The sequence below is a fragment of the Oncorhynchus keta genome, chromosome 27 (genome assembly GCF_023373465.1).
Source record: "Oncorhynchus keta strain PuntledgeMale-10-30-2019 chromosome 27, Oket_V2, whole genome shotgun sequence".
Taxonomy (NCBI): domain Eukaryota; kingdom Metazoa; phylum Chordata; class Actinopteri; order Salmoniformes; family Salmonidae; genus Oncorhynchus; species Oncorhynchus keta.
Window position 1 is genome coordinate 46865362 of NC_068447.1, and position 21531 is coordinate 46886892.

Genomic DNA, 21531 nt, shown 5'->3' on the forward strand with positions numbered 1-21531 from the left:
ACTGGAAGCCAGTGGAGAGAGCGGGGTGACGTGAGAGAACTTGGGAAGGTTGAACACCAGACGGGCTGTGGCGTTCTGGATGAGTTGTAGGGGTTTAATGGCACAGGCAGGGAGCCCAGCCAACAGCGAGTTGCAGTAATCCAGACGGGAGATGACAAGTGCCTGGATTAGGACCTGCGCCGCTTCCTGTGTGAGGCAGGGTCGTACTCTGCGGATGTTGTAGAGAATGAACCTACAGGAACGGGCCACCGCCTTGATGTTAGTTGAGAACGACAGGGTGTTGTCCAGGATCAAGTTGTTAGTTTTAGACTGTTCAACCATTTTCAGAATGCATACAGACATTTGAATATAGCCCGGACGCAGTCTTAACACATTTAAATGTGTTGAAGCATGACATGTTTGGAATTCCATGATCAGAAATACAAAAGGTGCATGAACTGTTAAGTGTAGACATGACCTTATATCGTGGGGGAGTTGAGTATTGCTAACTGGTTGTGCGATTTGCAAGCAACAACATCGAGTCACCATCAGTCGATACTGTCAATTCTGAAAACGCTTACCTGTAACTATGTTTGTTCTGTACAACTGCAGTAATTCAGCAGGGTGCTGAAATTCATACTTTTAATACAAACTTATATCGAATACAACCACCAACCTTTTACTCATTTGTGTGTCTCAACTCAGCGCGAATGGGCTTGTGCCAATTGAATCTCAAGCCTAGTTCACATTACCCATGAGCACTCCATTACGTTGCGCAGGATGTCATGCATTTCAATGGAGAGCCCACAACTGTGTGGAAATGCAATGCCGCGTTGCGTTACGGATGCCGAATACTTTGACATTTTAGAAACTTTGCGTGGTCTTCAGTCCAGCTAGAGTCCGTTGAAGAACAGGAAGTTACCAAACCAGAGAAGATGAAAATGTGGTTTTAGGTGATGGCTAACTTAGCGACTTGTAAACAATGACCTATTCCAATATAAGTGAATACTATTTTATTAGTAATGTTAAATACACATTGGCTGTTAAGCTAATTATATAATGTCTGTTGCCTCCCGTTTTAAATTTGATGGTAATGGCATTTGTTTTTTATGATAATTATTATTGGAAGGTTGCAAACTACAGTATAGCCTAACTTTTAGCTATCTAGCTAGCTACTCCAAAACAAAGGTAATGTGGTTTGGTAAGAATGCCCCTCTCCCCACAGGTGTTATTACTACCTCTGAGGGTTTAAAGCTTGAGGTAGTCACCTCATACAAGTACTTGGGAGTATGGCTAGACGGTACACTATCCTTCTCTCAGCACATGTCAAAGTTACAGGCTAAAGTTAAATCTAGACTTAATTCCTCTATCGTTATCGCTCCTCTTTCACCCAAGCTGCCAAACTAACCCCGATTCAGATGACCATGCTAGATTATGGAGACATAATATATAGATCTGCAGGAAAGGATGCTCTCGAGCGGCTAGATGTTCTTTACCATTCGGCCAATCGGATTCGCTACCAATGCTCCTTATAGGACACGTCACTTCACTCTATAAACTGGTGATCTTTGTATACCCGCCGCAAGATCCACTGTATGCCTATTTATAAAATCCTCATAAGCATCACTCCCCCTATCTGAGATACCTACTGCAGCCCTCATCCTCCACATACAACACCCATTCTCCCAGTCACATTCTGTTAAAAGTCCCCAAAGCACACCCATTCCTGGGTCGCTCCTCGTTTCTGTTTGCTGCAGCTAGCGACTGGAACGCGCTCATTCAAGGCCGTCATTGTAACTTGCCTAGTTAAATAAAGGTTAAATAAAAATAAATACATTCAAAGACTCAATCATGGATACTCTTACTGACAGTTGTGGCTGCTACGCATTATTATTGTTGTCTCTACCTTCTTGCCCTTTGTGGTGTCTGTCCCCAATAATGTTTGTACCATGTTTTGTGCTGCTATTTTCATGTGTTGCTGCCATGCTATGTTGTTTTAGGTATCTCTTTATGAAGTGTGGCGTCTCTTGTGATGTGTATTTTATCCTATATTTTTAATCCCAGCCTCCGTCCCCGCAGGAGGCCTTTTGCCAGGCTGTCATTGTATATAAGAATTTATTCTTAACCGACTTGCCTAGTTAAATAAAATACCATTTTTAACTCTAAGCTAGCTTGACTTGCAAGAAAGAAAAACAAAATCAGCAAAAAGTAACATGTTTTATTCTCTTTTTTGACGAGAGCCTATGCTCTCCGTGAGATTGCATGAAGATGACGTACGATGTAATGAAATGCATCACAATGTAAACGGGGCATCAGGTTAGGGTTGTCCCCGACTAAATAATCTGTTCTTTCGACCAATCGATTGGTTGAAATGTAAGTTTTCCCATATATAGACACACCCTATGTTTGAATAGAACTATATGTGGGCTACTGAGCTTGTCTGATGCTTTAAGTACTGCAATTTTAAAAATGAAGACACATTACTGAAGAGGGCGCCAGAGATCAATATAGCCTAACCAGAAGGAGAAGAAAAACCTGTTCCCAACCCCTTCCTCCCTCTGGTCTTTGCCATTATGCTCCTGAAGTTGCCGGTAATAGGCTACACCAGCGGTCGGCAACCTTTTAATTTGGAGTGCCAAGTTACCGTACCATTTCTACTGATCTGCGTGCCAGTTATGATTTTCATATGCACATTTTCGTGGAATAGTTTAATTGATAATAAAGTCTTCATATCTCAAAATCAACGTCATGTGGTTAATCTAACAGAAAATGATACAAATCTAAAAGTAACTGCTATTGCCAAAATGTGACTGACCGGCTCGATTTGGTCTTAGGTAGAAAAACTTGAAATAGTTTTTTTTACGTTGGGAAAAAAAGTTGAGACTCAGAACTAGAAAATGGTATATCATACACTACAGTTGACAAATACTTTCAAACTTTCAAAGCAGAAACGTCTAATCTTACTTTTGAGAAAATGGCCCTTGAATGTTTTGGTACACCTACTGGCGAGCTCTTTGTCTACACTAGGAATGAACCGATATGACATTTTCGTTCGATACCGATATCCAATATTTTCGTTGCCAAAAAACCTGATACCGATAACCAATATTTAAAATTGTAGCAGCCTTTTAAGCATTCTAGTACAGTTAAATAGTTGAAACAGACACTGACAAAAGTTATTTTGTTGGCATTTCCTTTTTTTTTTTTTTTTTACAGGGACAGTGCACATTAATCAACGTTTCAGTAAAAGTGCCGGTTTTAGCCAGCCGGCTAATTTTCAACCGCAGTCCCTGGGCAGGTTATTAAAAACAATTACAATATAGACAATAGCACCATAGACATAGCAACATAGGACAAGCAAGACATAGCATACAGACAGAGCAACATAGAACAAAAAGCAGCAAGACAAAATTCATAAAAGCAACAAAGTGTTTCCACACCTCACAAGCAACAGACAACATGGAAAGCGGCAACACACAGCTAGGGACCATGTTCACAAATCTGATTGACATTTAGCCATGTCTTCAAGCATTTTGTGAAAGTGTGATATGTGGTGCAGTTATGTGTGTCTGATGGCAGTGTATTCCAGACATGGGAAGCTCTCACAGAGAATGCAGATTTACTAAAGGTGCTTTTCCTTAGGGGAACTATACAGTCACCTCTCATGGCAGACCTTGTGGATCTGCTGCCATATGTCTGGGTTTTCTGTTTAACAAAAATATTGAGTGGAGGGGGAGCCAGGCCATTAAGGATCTTGAATACAAGACATGCGTCGGTGTATTGCACAAGATTTTCCCAACTCAACTTATGTCTCCATTACCAGTAAAACATAATCAACACCTATTTATTCTTCACATATTTGCTGTGGTGTTTCGTTCAGTTGTTTCATTCAACCAGGATTTCATCATACATGTCAAGCAGTGAAGTTTCAGCTCTGTCTGTCCATGGCCTCTTCTGTCGTGAGTCCTCTTTGTCGGTGCGCACGGTCTTGTCCAGCGGTGTCTAACATTTCACGTAAACCCTGTTTCTTGTCTTCATCAAAGTAGCGGTCCTTGTACCTAGTATCGAGCATGGTGGCGACACAGGAGTGAGGCTCAGAGAGAATGCCACCAAATCACTTGTTCACAGCCGCTAGTGGAGTACTTTTGCAAGTTTTAACCCCATGGTCTGTCGACAGAGGGTATCACGTCTGTTGCAGACGCAGTTGAGATTATTTCTCGAGTCAGTTGTTCGAATGGAGCTAGGAGTGTGGTCATGTTCTCAAATGCCATTGAAATGGCAGCAGCGGTATGAGAACCAGCACATTCTTGAGCATGCAATATGGCTTTCCTCCGTACAAAATCCTCTACGACCTACTGTGCTGTCAGACTCGGTATGCTCATGGGGCTGACATCGGTGGTCCAAATGTCAGTCGTGAAGCTAATAAAAGTGACGCCCATAGCAAGTAGCTCATGGGTGTGCGTTTCAACAATACTTTGTAACTCCGGTAGGGCAACATTTGAAAAATAGCACCTACTTGGTAGTGTGTACCGGGGCTCGAGGTGCTCGACCAGTCTGCGAAAGCCAACATCATCCACGACAGAGAACGGTTGATTGTCAAGGGCAATGGAATTAGATTATCTTGGCATTAATGGATTTTGGCTTTGAGTTGTCTCGCTGAAATGTTCTTACTCTTGACTGCTCGACTTGCACTTGTTTAGTTGTTGGAAGTGCGCGCTTATTTTTTTCTGCTTTTGTAGTCGTTGAATGTCTAGGGGTGATGCACTTTCAAATGACTAATTAGGTTTGTGGTATTGAAAGATTTTACTTTCTCTTGCATTTGGCCTTGTTACTTTCCTTTGAAACTTCAAAATAGATCCACACAGCAGACATTATGGGCTAGGTTAGGAATGCTGTGTAGCACAGTATTTTCATTATGTCATCTACCTATGCTATATAGGTATGCACGTCAGCTTTGACATTGGTTTTGCACATCAGTGTTAAACTAGACATCAGGCCGACGTTTGCATTTTTAGCGAATATCATCCGATTATACCCTGCATACCCAGTCTACACCCTTTCAGCCTTGTTCACAACCTCTTAAGCTTTAGCCCCACCCAGCTCTTTAAGGATTCACATGTGTGGCCATGTACTAAACCAAAGATGTCAATACTAAAGGTTGGTTCATACTATGGGTGTTTTCATGAATTCAATCCGGAGTGCCAGTGTGTGCTCTGGGTGTTCATAAACTCAAAAGTTGTCATATTATCAGTTTGTAAATTTGGAGTGTTGAGAGTGCACACTGGATGCTCTGGCCAAGGAGTAGGGTTGATCCGAGCGTTCTGATTTAACAGCTCCCAAACTAACGTTGAACAGCTTGCTAGCTACTTACAGACACAAATGAGGGAAAAGCTCACCAATCATTTTACTCACCCTAGCAGAGCTGGTTAGGCTGTTAATATGTTATCCAGACCGTTGGTGACAAACTGCACCTGGCAACAATTTAATTACGCTTTTTTTCCAATGTTAACTGACACCGGCCATATTCTCAATGGGTGTTGAGCGTCCATAAATTCGTCAGTTATTCTGTGCTCTGGCACACTCAGACGACTGCAATGAAATCGGAGTAGATAGCCAGAGCGAATTTACCAGCTACGTCTATCGACAGTTGTCGCAGTGACATCATGAACATTCTATTGAAATGGAGTCTTTTGTTTAGACGCATAGCTAGCTAAACAATGAACCATAATCCCAATTCATAACGTTACTCCCTTGCATGAATCTGCAGGTAGCTAACCAACCAGGTTAGCTAACATTAGGCTATAACTAGTAATGCACATGGCTCTGAGATACGAATATTACGACACAGATTATACACGTAACGTCAGCTTGCTAGCTAACAGTACGCTTTAACTTGACAAACCGAAAATGTAGCTAGCTAGACTATCTTACCCATATACATGGATGGACACTTCTCCCTCTCTGTCACAGATGCCATGGTTTGAAGATGTAATCCGAGACAGGTGATTTATACAACAGACTTCTGTGCGTTCTCTTTGACTCCATCTGCATAGGTGCAATCAAATGGCAGAATTTTCTGAATTTTCAGAGAATACTCTGATTCCACAACTCGGACCTCCAGAAAGTGGAGAGCAATACCTTTGCAGTTCTACAATGTGATATCTTTCAAAAAAGATGTTAGAAAGGATTACCTACACATAATGAGCAGCTCATGTTATAGACAGAAAGAAGCCTGCTACATGGCAGACCAATCCGAACTCATCTCTCAGCATGTCCAGTCCACCCATTTATCTCAGCCAATCATGGCTCCTGTCTAAACCAATTAGGCTCGTAATTTAACAATTGTATTTGTATTTACAGATGGCATACAAGTTTGTTATTAACGCACATGAAAGGTCAACGTTCCAGAAGGCATTTCTGCCCCAAAAAAGCTTGCGTTCGAATGGCTCTCCTCTGAAGTAGTCACGTCACGCACGACATACACCTAGTTTCTTGAAATGAGTCACACATGTAAAAATAGCCTACATAAAGCCAACAAATAAAAATATTGCAGCCTGCAGGTAGAAAATATCTTGATATAAAAATAAATATCCGATAAATCACATTGGCTATGCATGGTCTGTCCTCAAAGAACTTGAAACATTGTATTAACTTGGTCTGGTGGGAAGCTCATGCTAGCAAACTTGCAACATTGTATAAAATACTCTGGGCCCTCAGTTTCCCATGCCAGTGAGCTCCGGACAGACAGACACTGCTGTAGGTTATTTGCGCAAGGGATGATAATTAATCCGGTAGGCCTATTTTTATGATGTTTCCAGAAGATCAGAGCACAATTAAATGGCCACCTGGACTATTTGGATTGACACCCACCTTTTTAATGCTGCAGCTACTCACTTTTATTATCTATGCATAGTCACTCTACCAACATACATGTAGAAATTACCTCGCTTAACCTGTACCCCCACACATTGACTCAGTACCGGTACCCCCTTATTGTTATTGTGTTTTCATTTTAGTTATTTAGTCTATTTTCTTAAGAAAATAGGGAACTGCATTGTTGGTTAAGGGCTTGTAGTAAGCATTTCACGGTAAGGTCTACTACACCTGTTGTATTTGGCGCATGTGACATAAATTTGATTTGACATTTGGTGAGAGCTGTTTTTTAAAATGGGCTACGTTGAGGAACTATTTTCATTCTCAATGGATGTAAAAACAGACTTTGTTTACTTGCTGTTTGAAGCAAGATAAAATTACTTTGAGAAGCTCCAGTGATGGCAAGTTAAGACAATCAGAAATAGGATCAGATTTCCAAATAGGCACATTTTAACAAAGGACAATGAATAAATTGACAACTCGTAAATGGACTGAAATACACATTTTTTCCCTCACAAGTGTAGCCTAAATTGTGCGCTGTGCAAACGGTTAAACTGTCACAATAATATATATTGAATGCATTAACAAAAATGATGGTAACCAAACAAACATTGTAGATTAGAAATTATGGGAATTAATGGTAAATGTACTACTGGTGATACTGGTGTGCCATCCTCGCGGTTTCTGCAATGGATTAGTACACTCAGACAGATGTAATTCAAACCGGTGTCTTGTGTGGCCAAATTATATTATTATATATTTGCGACTGCTAGACTAAATATATATATATATATATTTTAAACGACCAAACAATCAACCAGTCAACTAAATGTGGTCAGATTTAGCCTACGCAGTACATCAAGGCCTCTACGTTTCCAGTTGAGCGACACAAATTAGGAAAAAGTAGGTGGTTGTATTCAACTCGGTGTTGTTGCTTACAAATCTAAATAAGTCCATCACAAGTTATTCCTTTTTTGTCCATATGGTGCACAGGCAGGACTTTTATTTTGACATGAGGTCAGCAGAGAGGAAGTGAGTCTACAACAGACCCATGTTTGGAAAGGGTTTAATAATAAGATCCTTTTAGATATTTTGTCTTAAATTCCCTCTGTCATAATGACCAACCGTCCTGCCCACCGGCACAGTAAGTTGAAATGGAATTGTATTTAACTTCTGGTTTCCCACGAAATGTTTTTGTGCAACCTAATACAATTAAAAGCAACGCTAGTGTATGTACTTACACCCGCGTTGCTAAAAGCAGCTGACCCTGACCGTGATCCCACTCTCCGAAGGTGTCTCGGGGAGAGTTGGGATATGAAAAAAAAAACACATTTCCAATTCACACATGGGCATTAATAAGGGGAGAAAGACTGCCCCTTCTCATTGAAGCCACGTTAGTTCAAAACTGACAGCGGTAATGCAGGCATTGTTTGCAGAAAACAGGATCCTCATAGTGAATGCAAATCTTGGTGTAAATATAAAAGTTTAGAAGACAATCATGGTACAAATAATTGCTTCTAATACACCATATGTATGTTCTTGAACCGATTATTTTGAGATCGTAAACAAAATAATAAAATAATTGACTTGCTAATGGCAGCATGCAGTACCCCGGTCGACCTTCAACTTGTGTCAATCAATGAGGGGCAGCACTGAGCTAGCCTGCGACGTCATTTCCTAGAGTAGCTCAAACTGCACATTATGTCTCCATGAAACGCTATCTTAACCGACTTCATTTGGCTTCACTGCGCTATTGAGTCTCACATAGGAATGAATAGTATCACGTGACTGATGGCTTTGTCGATTCATATATATATATATATATATATATATATATCACACACACGTGTGAAATAGGACAAATATAAGCACCCACCGAATGATGTGCACCTATGTGAAGCTAGCGTGGAGACATCTGGTGCCACAATAAGTATTAGCCACAATAGTGGAATTTGTGATTTGCCTTCCAAATAAGTCCCCCATTGATACTGATTAAAATGCATAAAAATTATGGAATGTCATATTTGGACGATATAATGCTAAACAAGTATCTTATATAACATCCTTGATTTGACAGGAACAAAAAAAAAGTTCTGCATAATTGCATTGGGGGCATACTTTCGCAGCACTGTATATGTATTTGCCCCCTTTCTAATTTTCTCTACTGTTGCATATTTTTGATATTGAATTATCAGACCTTCAACCAAAACCAAATAGTAGATAAAGGTAACCTGAGTGAACAAATAACACTTCCTTTATTTCATAAAGTTATGCAACACTCAATGCCCCTGTGTGAAAAAGTAAAAGCACCCTTACACTCTAACTGGTTGTGCCACCTTTAGCTGCAAATACTCCAACCAAACGCTTCCTGTAGTTGTTGAGCAGTCTCTCATCGTACTGGAGGAATTTTGGCCCACTCTTCCATGCAGAACTGCTGTAACTCAGCAACATTTGTGGGTTTTCAAGCATGAACTGCTCATGTGACATTCTAGTGTGACTTGGATGCTGTTTCTTGCTGAGTGTAACATTAAGCCGGATGAAAAGGTTAAAGTTACTTCAGAAACTAGTATCTGCAGTGTTCATATTACAGACGAGTGTTTTACCAACTTGACTCAAGTGAAGATGGGATTTGCGAAAAAGGCTGAACTTGAAGTTCGACGTTGTACCGTCGGCAAAGTATACAGAAAATAGCTAGCATATCTAGGCAAATATCCCTAACCCCTGTTTACATTGTACTTGTTTTTAGGTGGAACACATGATGTCGGGTGTGACAAAAGATGAGGGATGCCAATATGAACCACCCTCAGTATGCAACATTATGGTACCATCACCTCCAAGACCCGTTCTGGTACCGTTAAAACACAACGTGTCAACACAGGCTTATTATTACAGAGGAAAAAATACAAACAAAGGTGAGACATATGGCTTGTATCTTTTGTAGAATAGTTCACTTCTTTTGAAATACAGCTGAAATGAATTGATGTGTAGGGCAATTGCTCGGTAGACACTTGGACCATCACAGTGACCGCAGGGTAGCCTAGTGGTTAGGTTGCAAGTTCAAATCCCCGAGCTGACAAGGTACAAATCTGTCATTCTGCCCCTGAACAGGCAGTTAACCCACTGTTCCTAGGCCGTCATTAAAAATAAGAATTTGTTCTTAACTGACTTGCCTAGTTAAATAATGGTAATAAAAAAATACCGCCAGTCACAAATCATGACCGCAGTCAATGTAATCCCTTCCAAAACTCTGCAAGTGAATGCAGTTGATGGGTGGCCTACCCAATTTGCTAACGGCCCTCTCTAATGGCCTGGTACTCAGTGATCTATTGTGCTATTTTAAATCACTTTAAACACTTTCATGATTGAATTTGAATAATCTCAATGATGAGGACAAAATGGTGAAGGGGATTAGAGGCAGGGCAACCATTTTTTTTCCCCCCTCACTGACCCAAAGTGCAATTTCAACTGTCAAACCGAACTTCAACCATCCCAAAATTAAAATACTTGTTTCTTTAATGTTTAAATAAGCCAACATAGGTATAGGTCATTTGCAGTGCTTTTAAAGTAATTGGTCCATTTTGGAGACAGATACAGTGTATATTACAAACGTAGTAATTTGTTAAGAACCATTTTTTGAGCCAAAATATCCCAAAATGTAATTGCTAAAATATACTTAAGTATCAGAATTAAAAGTATAAACCATTTCAAATTCCATATTTTAAGCAAACCAGACGGCACCATTTTCTTGTTTTTATTTATTTACGGATAGCCAGGGGCGTACTCCAACACTCAGACATAATTTACAAATGAAGCATTTGTGTTTAGTGAGTCCGTCAGATCAGGGGCAATAGAGATGCCAGGAATGTTCTGTTGGGGCTCCCGAGTGGCACAACAGTCTAAGGCACTGCATCTCAGTGCTAGAGGTGTCACTACAGATCCTGGTTCGATTCGAGTCCTATAGGGCGGTGCACAATTGGCCCAGCATCGTTACATGCTGACCAAACCGTACGCGTGAAAATTGATTTTGTTCACGCACACCAGAAACGATCAGGATACGCAGGTTAAAATATCAACAACAAAGCTGAGCCAATTATATTCATTTGGGGACAGGTCAAAAAGCATTTAACATTTATGGCATTTTACCTAGCTAGCTTGCTGTTGCTAGCTAATTTGCCCTGGTATATAAACATTGGGTTGTTATTTTATCTGAAGTGCACAATGTCCTCTACTCCGACAATTAATCCCGTAAACCGAATTCATTTCTCATCATCTTTCCTTCCTTCAGGTTTCTTTTTGTCTTTGGACTCTATATGGTGGTTGGCACCAACTTTACAGCATTACTACAACCGACCGGAGTGTGGACTTTATAATTAATCTTTCAATCACCCATGTCGGTATATGCACCTAAAAGCCAATGAGGAGATGTCACGTGGATATATGCTCCTAAAAACCAAATGAGGAGACGGGAGAGGCCGGACTTGCAGTGCGTTGAGCGTCACGAATATAACCAATTTCCATTTTAGCGCCTGGCCACACAGATGCTCGCGAGCAGTGTGTGCAATGATTGAATAACGTTTGTATACTTTTATTTTGCGAAGCGAGCAGTCTGGTCAGCATGTTAGGGTTTGGCCGGGGTAGGCTGTCATTGTAAATAAGAATTTGTTTTTAACTGACTTGCCTAGTTAAATGTAAAAAATATATATATATAGTGCCTTGCGAAAGTATTCGGCCCCCTTGAACTTTGCGACCTTATACCACATTTCAGGCTTCAAACATAAAGATATAAAACTGTATTTTTTTGTGAAGAATCAACAACAAGTGGGACACAATCATGAAGTGGAACGACATTTACTGGATATTTTTTTTTTCTCTAACAAATCAAAAACTGAAAAATTGGGCGTGCAAAATTATTCTGTGTGTTTTGGGTCGTTGTCATGCTGGAAGACCTAGCCACGACCCATCTTCAATGCTCTTACTGTTATCCAAGATCTTGCGATACAAGGCCCCATCCATCCTCCCCTCAATACGGTGCAGTCGTCCTGTCCCCTTTGCAGAAAAGCATCCCCAAAGAATGATGTTTCCACCTCCATGCTTCACGGTTGGGATGGTGTTTTTGGGGTTGTACTCATCCTTCTTCTTCCTCCAACCACGGCGAGTGGAGTTGAGACAAAAATAGAGCTTTTTGGTCTAATCAGACCACATGACCTTCTCCCATTCCTCCTCTGGATCATCCAGATGGTTATTGGCAAACTTCAGACGGGCCTGGACATGCGCTGACTTGAGCAGGGAGACCTTCCGTGCGCTGCAGGATTTTAATCCATGACGGCGTTGTGTGTTACTAATGGTTTTCTTTGAGACTGTGGTCCCAGCTCTCTTCAGGTCATTGACCAGGTCCTGCCGTGTAGTTCTGGGCTAATCCCTCACCTTCCTCATGATCATTGATGCCCCACGAGGTGAGATCTTGTATGGAGCCCCAGACCGAGGGTGATTGACCGTCATCTTGAACTTCTTCCATTTTCTAATAATTGTGCCAACAGTTGTTGCCACCAAGCTGCTTGCCTATTGTCCTGTAGCTTATCCCAGCCTTGTGCGGGTCTACAATTTTATCCCTGATGTCCTTACACAGCTCTCTGGTCTTGGCCATTGTGGCGAGGTTGGAGTATGTTTGAGTGTGTGGACAGGTGTCTTTTATACAGGTAACGAGTTCAAACAGGTGCAGTTAATACAGGTAATGAGTGGAGAACAGGAGGGCTTCTTAAAGAAAAACTAACAGGTCTGTGAGAGACGGAATTCTTACTGGTTGGTAGGTGATCAAATACTTATGTCATGCAATAAAATGAAAATTAATTACTTAAAAATCATACAATGTGATTTTCTGGATTTTTTTCTTTTGATTCCGTCTTTTGTACCTATGATAAAAATGACAGACCTCTACATTCTTTGTAAGTAGGAAAACCTGCAAAATCGGCAGTGTATCAAATACAGTGGGGCAAAAAAGTATTTAGTCAGCTACCAATTGTGCAAGTTCTCCCACTTAAAAAGATGAGGCCTGTAATTTTCATCATAGGTACACTTCAACTGTGACAGACAAAATGAGAAAAGAAATCCAGAAAATCACATTGTAGGATTTTTAATGAATTTATTTGCAAATTATGGTGGAAAATATGGCTGACAAGCAAGATTTCTGGCCCTCACAGGCCTGTAACTTCTTCTTTAAGAGGCTCCTCTGTCCTCCACTCGTTACCTGTATTAATGGCACCTGTTTGAACTTCTTATCAGTATAAAAGACATCTGTCCACAACCTCCAACAAGTCACACTCCAAACTCCACTATGGCCAAGACCAAAGAGCTGTCAAAGGACACCAGAAACAAAATTGTAGACCTGCACCAGGCTGGGAAGGCTGAATCTACAATAGGTAAGCAGCTTGGTTTGAAGAAATCATATTATTAAATCAACTGTGGGTGCAATTAGTAGGAAATGGAAGACATACAAGACCACTGATAATCTCCCTCGATCTGGGGCTCCACGCAAGATCTCACCCCGTGGGGTCAAAATGATCACAAGAACGGTGAGCAAAAATCCCAGAACCACACGGGGGGACCTAGTGAATGACCTGCAGAGAGCTGGCACCAAAGTAACAAAGCTAACAAAGCCTACCATCAGTAACACACTACGCCGCCAGGGACTCAAATCCTGCAGTGCCAGACGTGTGTGTGTGTGTGTGTGTGTGTGTGTGTGTGTGTGTGTGTGTGTGTGTGTGTGTGTGTGTGTATATATAAGTGTGTGAATTGGACCATCTTCCTGTCCTGCTAAGCATTCAAAAGTACATTATTTTATTTAAACCAGGCAAGTCAGTTAAGAACAAATTCTTATTTTACAATGACTGCCTACCCCGGCCAAACCCTCCTCTAACCCGGACAACGCTGGGCCAATACAGCCCGGGATCTAACCAGGGTCTGTAGTGACGCCTCTAGCACTGAGATGCAGTGCATTAGACCGGTGCGCCACTCGGGAGCTAAATGTAGTGAAGTAAAAGTTGTCAAATATAAATAAAGGTCCTTTACTTAAGTACTTTACACCACTGAAAATTACACCAACAAAACAAAAAAACAGATGAGCATTTGTAATGTTATTAAAACAAATGTATTACTAGTAAAAAGTAACGTGGTATATTGTTGCATTTCATTTTTTAACCAACATATCACATGAGAAAATGTACACGGGACAGGAGGTTACCGTGGTAATGCGATTCGAGTCCTGTTTGTAACTGTGAGATTGAGGGTCTGACTAGTAGAAGCGTTGTCTTCTCTTCCCTAACGGTTGAAACTCAAGCATAGAAAAACCTAGCTTGTGAACAAAACGATGTGAATAGCCAAGAAACACAAGGACAAAGTCTCACTACAGTAGACTTCCGTTTCAAGTATGTTAATGAATCTGTCACTCAGCTCTTCACATGCGTATCCACAGCCCCCAGCCAGGCAGTGTTGCTGCGTGAGGCAGAAATACCTAGCACATTTTATAGTGTGCATTCGGTTCAGGTCAGGGAGATACAACCATATTCTCTAGAATACCTTAGTAGCTAGCCATAGTCTATAGATAATGCAAATGCCACAGCAACTCCCAGCACACAAAACCTCAACTCAGGGCCGGCGGGGCGGGCCCGCAGACAGGCTGGGAGAGAGTAAAATGTGCATTCTAATAGGCCTATTTGCCCAACATTGGAATGATATTCTAATATTACACCTTTCCATAACCTAAATAACTACATATGACACATAGCCAGCCATATCATTGTTTGAAACCTAGACGTTTTACACAGCCAAGCTTACCTTGCTTTTAATAGCCTATAGCCAAAATCCGTCTATAGAAAAACCCCTGAATATTTCCTAATTATACCATGGAAACCAGCATTTCTACTTTCCAAAGGCACAATCATATTGTTGTATCTTCACAGATATTCCCTCTTATATTCTACCATTAGGCTGTATATCCATCTGTCACATTATAAAAACTGCTTGCATCAGGTGCACGTTTGAGAATGGTGTTCTCGTGTAATATTATTTTAAACTTTCATGCATATGAACGAGACAACACATTGCTGCGCTTGTAATGTGAATTATTCATAGTTAATAAACTTTTAAGCTACATTTTGTGAGTCTTGTCTTTGTGTTTAAACATTTTACTGGGCTCCCGAGTGGTGCAGCGGTCTTTTTTATTTTATTTTTTTTTCACCTTTATTTAACCAGGTAGGCTAGTTGAGAACAAGTTCTCATTTGCAACTGCGACCTGGCCAAGATAAAGCATAGCAGTGTGAACAGACAACACAGAGTTACACATGGAGTAAACAATTAGCAAGTCAATAACACAGTAGAAAAAAAATGGGCAGTCTATATACAATGTGTGCAAAAGGCATGAGGAGGTAGGCGAATAATACAATTTTGCAGATTAACACTGGAGTGATAAATGATCAGATGGGCATGTACAGGTAGAGATATTGGTGTGCAAAAGAGCAGAAAAGTAAATAAATAAAAACAGTATAAAAACAGTATGGGAATGAGGTAGGTGAAAAGGGTGAGCTATTTACCAATAGACTATGTACAGCTGCAGCGATCGGTTAGCTGCTCGGATAGCTGATGTTTGAAGTTGGTGAGGGAGATAAAAGTCTCCAACTTCAGCGATTTTTGCAATTCGTTCCAGTCACAGGCAGCAGAGTACTGGAACGAAAGGCGGCAAATGAGGTGTTGGCTTTAGGGATGATCAGTGAGATACACCTGCTGGAGCGCGTGCTACGGATGGGTGTTGCCATCGTGACCAGTGAACTGAGATAAGGCGGAGCTTTACCTAGCATGGACTTGTAGATGACCTGGAGCCAGTGGGTCTGGCGACGAATATGTAGTGAGGGCCAGCCGACTAGAGCATACAAGTCGCAGTGGTGGGTGGTATAAGGTGCTTTAGTGACAAAACGGATGGCACTGTGATAGACTGCATCCAGTTTGCTGAGTAGAGTGTTGGAAGCCATTTTGTAGATGACATCGCCGAAGTCGAGGATCGGTAGGATAGTCAATTTTACTAGGGTAAGCTTGGCAGCGTGGGTGAAGGAGGCTTTGTTGCGGAATAGAAAGCCGACTCTGGATTTGATTTTTGATTGGAGATGTTTGATGTGAGTCTGGAAGGAGAGTTTGCAGTCTAGCCAGACACCTAGGTACTTATAGATGTCCACATATTCAAGGTTGGAACCATCCAGGGTGGTGATGCTAGTCGGGCATGCGGGTGCAGGCAGCGATCGGTTGAAAAGCATGCATTTGGTTTTACTCGCGTTTAAGAGCAGTTGGAGGCCACGGAAGGAGTGCTGTATGGCATTGAAGCTCGTTTGGAGGTTGGATAGCACAGTGTCCAATGACGGGCCGAAAGTATATAGAATGGTGTCGTCTGCGTAGAGGTGGATCAGGGAATCGCCCGCAGCAAGAGCAACATCATTGATATATACAGAGAAAAGAGTCGGCCCGAGAATTGAACCCTGTGGCACCCCCATAGAGACTGCCAGAGGACCGGACAGCATGCCCTCCGATTTGACACACTGAACTCTGTCTGCAAAGTAATTGGTGAACCAGGCAAGGCAGTCATCCGAAAAACCGAGGCTGTTGAGTCTGCCGATAAGAATTTGGTGATTGACAGAGTCGAAAGCCTTGGCGAGGTCGATGAAGACGGCTGCACAGTACTGTCTTTTATCGATGGCGGTTATGATATCATTTAGTACCTTGAGTGTGGCTGAGGTGCACCCGTGACCGGCTCGGAAACCAGATTGCACAGCGGAGAAGGTACGGTGGGATTCGAGATGGTCAGTGACCTGTTTGTTGACTTGGCTTTCGAAGACCTTAGATAGGCAGGGCAGGATGGATATAGGTCTATAGCAGTTTGGGTCCAGGGTGTCTCCCCTTTGAAGAGGGGGATGACTGCGGCAGCTTTCAATCCTTGGGGATCTCAGACGATATGAAAGAGAGGTTGAACAGGCTGGTAATAGGGGTTGCGACAATGGCGGCAGATAGTTTCAGAAATAGCGGGTCCAGATTATCAAGGCACCGCATCTGTGCTAGAGGCGTCACTACAGACCCTGGTTGGATTCCAGGCTGTATCACAACCGGCAATAATTGGGAGTCCCATAGGGCAGCGTACAATTGGCCCAGCGTCATTAGGGTTTGTTCTTAACTGACTTTCCTAGTTAAATATTTTTTTTTTACTGGAACCACTGTTGTATGCATTTTATATTTTTCTGGCCTATCGTCCCACAACTGTCCCAACATAATTAAAAATAAATCGTCCCCAGTCGTCCCCCTTAATTGCGAGCCCTGGTTAGAGGTCCTGTTCTGAAATGGACACAGGAAAGCCCTGAACCCAATATGCATACGTTTGTTTTTGAAAACCATTCAGAACGGACCTAAGGACAACTAGACCCGTCCCCGATTTGAATCAGGGAAGCATCAGAAAAGTATTGTTTTTGCAACTTTTTTAACCAGAGCTATGGATAGAGAGCCTCAGAGCTCAGCTGCTACTAGGGAGCAGGGGAAGGACCATGTGATGTGAATGTGAGAGGCAAGGCGGCAGAGATGTTAACAGCAACCACTTAACTCGCTCTAGACTAACTTCTTGCTAGTTTATCATCCCATCCGATTACATACTACCTGTTATGACTGCATTAAACTGAGAGAAGCTAGCTAACTAGGCTAATTGAGTCATTGCTGTTGTCACTAGTTGCCACAGTCAACATTGGATATATCCTAAACATTCATGAAAACAAACATTTGGTCTTAATTTAAGGTTAAAGGTTAGGTTTAAAATCAGATTTTAAGAAGCGAAATTGTAGAAATGGGCAGGGTAGAAGTCGAATGATTAATCGGCATGGCTGATTCCATTGGGCCGATTTTCCAAGTTTTACAATCAGTAATCTGCCTTTTTGGATGCTGATTATGGCCGATTACATTGCAATCCATGAGGAAGCTGTGTGGTAGGCTGACCCCCTGTTACGCCAGTGCAGTGTCAAAAGGACCTTGTGGCTGCGATGAGCCAAGGTAAGTTGCAAGCTAGCATTAAACTTATATTATAAAAACGATCAATCTTTACATAATCACCAGTTAACTACACGGTTGATGATATTACTAGGTTAACTAGCTTGTCCTGCGTTGCATATAATCAATGCGGTGCCTGTTAATTTATCATTGAATCACAGCCTACTTCAACTTTGCCAAAACGGGTGATGATTTATCAAAAGCACATTTGTGGGGAAAAAAAACCTTAGTTGCACAAATGTACCGAACCATAAACATCAATTCCTTCCTTAAAATCAATACACAGAAGTATATATTTTTTTAAACCTGCACATTTAGCTAAAAGAAATTCATGTTAGCAGGCAATGTTAACTAGGGAAATTGTGTCACTTCGCTTGTGTTCGGTGTATGCCGAGTCAGGGTATATGCAACAGTTTGGGCCGCCTGGCTCGTTGCGAACTGTGTAAATAATAATTTAATTAAGACCATAAATAATTTGCCAGAATTTTACATAATTATGACATAACATTGAAGGTTGTGCAATATTTAGATTTAGGGTTGCCACCCGTTCAATAAAATACAGAACGGTTCCGTATTTCACTGAAAGAATAAATGTTTTGTTTTCGAAATGATAGTTTCCAGATTTGACCATATTAATGACCTACGGCTCGCATTTGTCTGTTTATTATAATTAAGGTCTATGATTTGATATTTGATAGAGCAGTCTGACTGAGCGGGGGTAGGCAGCAGCAGGCTCGTAAGCATTCATTCAAACAGTAGCTCTTAGCAATGCTTGAAGCACAGCGCTGTTTATGACTTCAAGCCGATCAACTGGGGCGGCAGGGTAGCTTAGTGGTTAGAGCGTTGGACTAATAACCGGAAGGTTGCAAGTTCAAACCCCCGAGCTGACAAGGTACAAATCTGTCGTTCTGCCCCTGAACAGGCAGTTAACCCACTGTTCCCAGGCCGTCATTGAAAATAAGAATGTGTTCTTAACTGACTTGCCTGGTTAAATAAAGGTAAAAAAAAAAAAAAAACTCCCGAGATTAGGCTGGCCATACTAATGTGCCTATAAGAACATCCAATAGTCAAAGGTATATAAAATACAAATGGTATAGAGAGAAAGTAGACATTATAATAACCTCAACCTAAAATTTCTTAACTGGGAATATTGAGCCACCAGCTTCCATATGTTCTCATGTTCTGAGCAAGGAATTTAAACGTTATCTTTTTTACATGGCACATATTGCACTTTTACTTCTCCAACACTGTTTGCATTATTTAAACCAAATTGAACATGTTTTAAATATTTATGTATTATATTAAGTTAAAATAAAAAGGGTTAATTCAGTATTGTTGTAATTGTCATTATTACAAATATATATAAAAATCAGCCAATTACACTAACCCACCACCTCCCCAACAGACCGGTTCAGCACTGAAAATATATGCAAAAACATTAGTTTGATAAAAACAGAGCGTATTTTCATTAGAATCATTCAGCCTAGGCCTCCTCATCAAACTGATGTCCTGGCCATAATTCATCCCCATGCAGTGTTCAATGTAAAATTGTTAATCTATTTAGACAATTCTAATGAAGGGGCATAATAAACTAAATAGAACATCTGTAAATCGAAAAGACAGATTTTGGTTTGTAATGTTGAAAAAGGCCAAATTGAGCCCCGTTTCAAATATCATGTCCATTCATCCCTAATGACAATACATCTTGAGTTTTGAAAAAAAAAAAAAAATTGGTTGTTGAACTACATACAGTAAGTGATGTGGATTTACACCTGTAAAATAATTGCGGTAATGGAATTTCATCATGGGTCCCTGATCTGTACTACACAGAAACACATAATTATGGATATGAATTTCATTCTCTTCATGATGAAGTATCCTAAATAGATATGCAATATCATCCTTTGCATATTTGGGTATTATTCTTCAAACTAGCTATTATTTGACGACCACGTTTTCACAAGTTGACATCCAAGTACAGCACAGAAGAGTATAGTTCAGTACAATACATTAGTGTATTCAAATCGTGTGCTCTGTGTAGTTACTGAATTTTACGCCGTTCTCCTCTACTGTACAGGACTGTAAACTCAACTTTTCTGTGTTCACAATTATTGTATTTTCAGCTGTTTGAATCTGGTGTACAAAATCTAAAGTAAAATTAAACTTAACGGGAAGCATAGATATAGCATACGTAGAACAGATCTAGTGCTTCTTAGACTTGTTGTCAATGAGAATGACAGATCTCTTACATATTGCAGCTTCAATAATTAATAAACAACATTTATATCAGTAAAAACACTAATTGATGTGTGAACTTTATCCTTCCTCATGAGGGGGAGAAATTATAAAATGTCTTAAAAGTAATGTGGGTTTTTGGTAATGGAATTAAGGCACAAGGCAATGTTACTTAAACTCAGAAGGCAGAAAGAATTGTCCTAAACTACACTGAACAAAAAATATAAAAACGCAGCATGCAACAAAATATTTGAATGAGTTCATATAAGTACATTTAAATGAATTCATTAGGCCGTAACCTATTGATTTCACATAACTGTGAATACAGATATGCATCTGTTGGTCAGATACCAGAAAACCAGTCACTATCTTGTGTGGCCACCATTTGCCTCATGCAACACATTGTTGTGAAATTATTAGGTTCGATTACTTGTTAGATATTACTGCATGGCCGGAACTAGAAGCGCAAGCATTTTGCTACACTCGCATTAACATCTGCTAACCATCTGTATGTGACAAATAAAATGTGATTTGACCTCCAATGCATAGAGTTGATCAGGCTGTTGATTATGGCCTGTGGAATGTTGTCCCACTCTTCTATAGCTGTGCGAAGTAGCTGGATATTGGAGGGAACTGAAACACACTGTCGTACACAATCCAGACCATTCCAAATATGCTCAATAGGTGACATGTCTGGTGAGTATGCAGGCCATGGAAGAACTGGGACATCAGCTTCCAGGAATTGTGTACAGATCCTTGCAACATGGGGCTGTCGGCTGTGCATTATCATGCTGAAACATGAGGTGATGGCGGGGGATGAATGGCACGACATTGGGCCTCAGGATCTTGTCACGTTATCTCTGTGCATTCAAAAAATGCAATTGTGTTCGTTGTCTGTAGCTTATGCCTGCCCTTACCATAACCCCACCATGGGGCACTCTGTTAAAAACTGTTGACATCAGCAAACCGCTCGCCCACATGACGCCATTCAATGTCTACCATCTACATTTTAAACTGGGATTAATCCTTGAAGAGCACACTTCTCCAGTATGGAAGGTGAACGTTTGCCCACTGAAGTCAGTTACGATGCTGAACTGCAGTCAGGTCAGGAACCCGGTGAAGATGACGAGCACGCAGATTAGCCTCCCTGAGACGGTTTCTGACAGTTTGTGAAATTCTTTGGTTGTGCAAACCCACAGTTTCATCAGCTGTCCAGGTGGCTGGTCTCAGACGATCCCGCAGGTGAAGAAGCCAGATTGAGGTCCTGGGCTGGCGTGGTTATCTGTGGTCTGCAGTTGTGAGGCCGGTTGGACATACTGCCAAATTTTCTAAAACGACATTGGAGGCAGTTTATGGTAGAGAAATTAACATAACATTCTG

The 21531-nt window shown here is 41.1% G+C and overlaps 2 protein-coding genes across 9 annotated transcripts in view; one reads left to right on the top strand and one right to left on the bottom strand.

Annotated features, from left to right (window-relative positions):
- LOC118360211 (uncharacterized) overlaps positions 1-21531 on the bottom strand; it is an 81076-nt gene that overhangs the window by 25308 nt on the left and 34237 nt on the right. The gene's annotated exons all lie outside the window — the stretch shown is intronic.
- The window catches only part of LOC118360212 (zinc finger protein 345-like), a 30762-nt gene that overhangs the window by 2565 nt on the left and 6666 nt on the right, over positions 1-21531 (top strand). For 3 of the 5 annotated variants that reach the window (XM_035739469.1, XM_035739470.1, XM_035739471.1), the window contains exon 2: positions 9599-9764. The exons of the other annotated variants lie outside the window; for them this stretch is intronic. In XM_035739469.1, coding sequence (XP_035595362.1) covers positions 9599-9764 — 166 coding nt within the window. The remainder of the gene's footprint in view (positions 1-9598; positions 9765-21531) is intronic. 5 annotated transcript variants of the gene reach the window in all.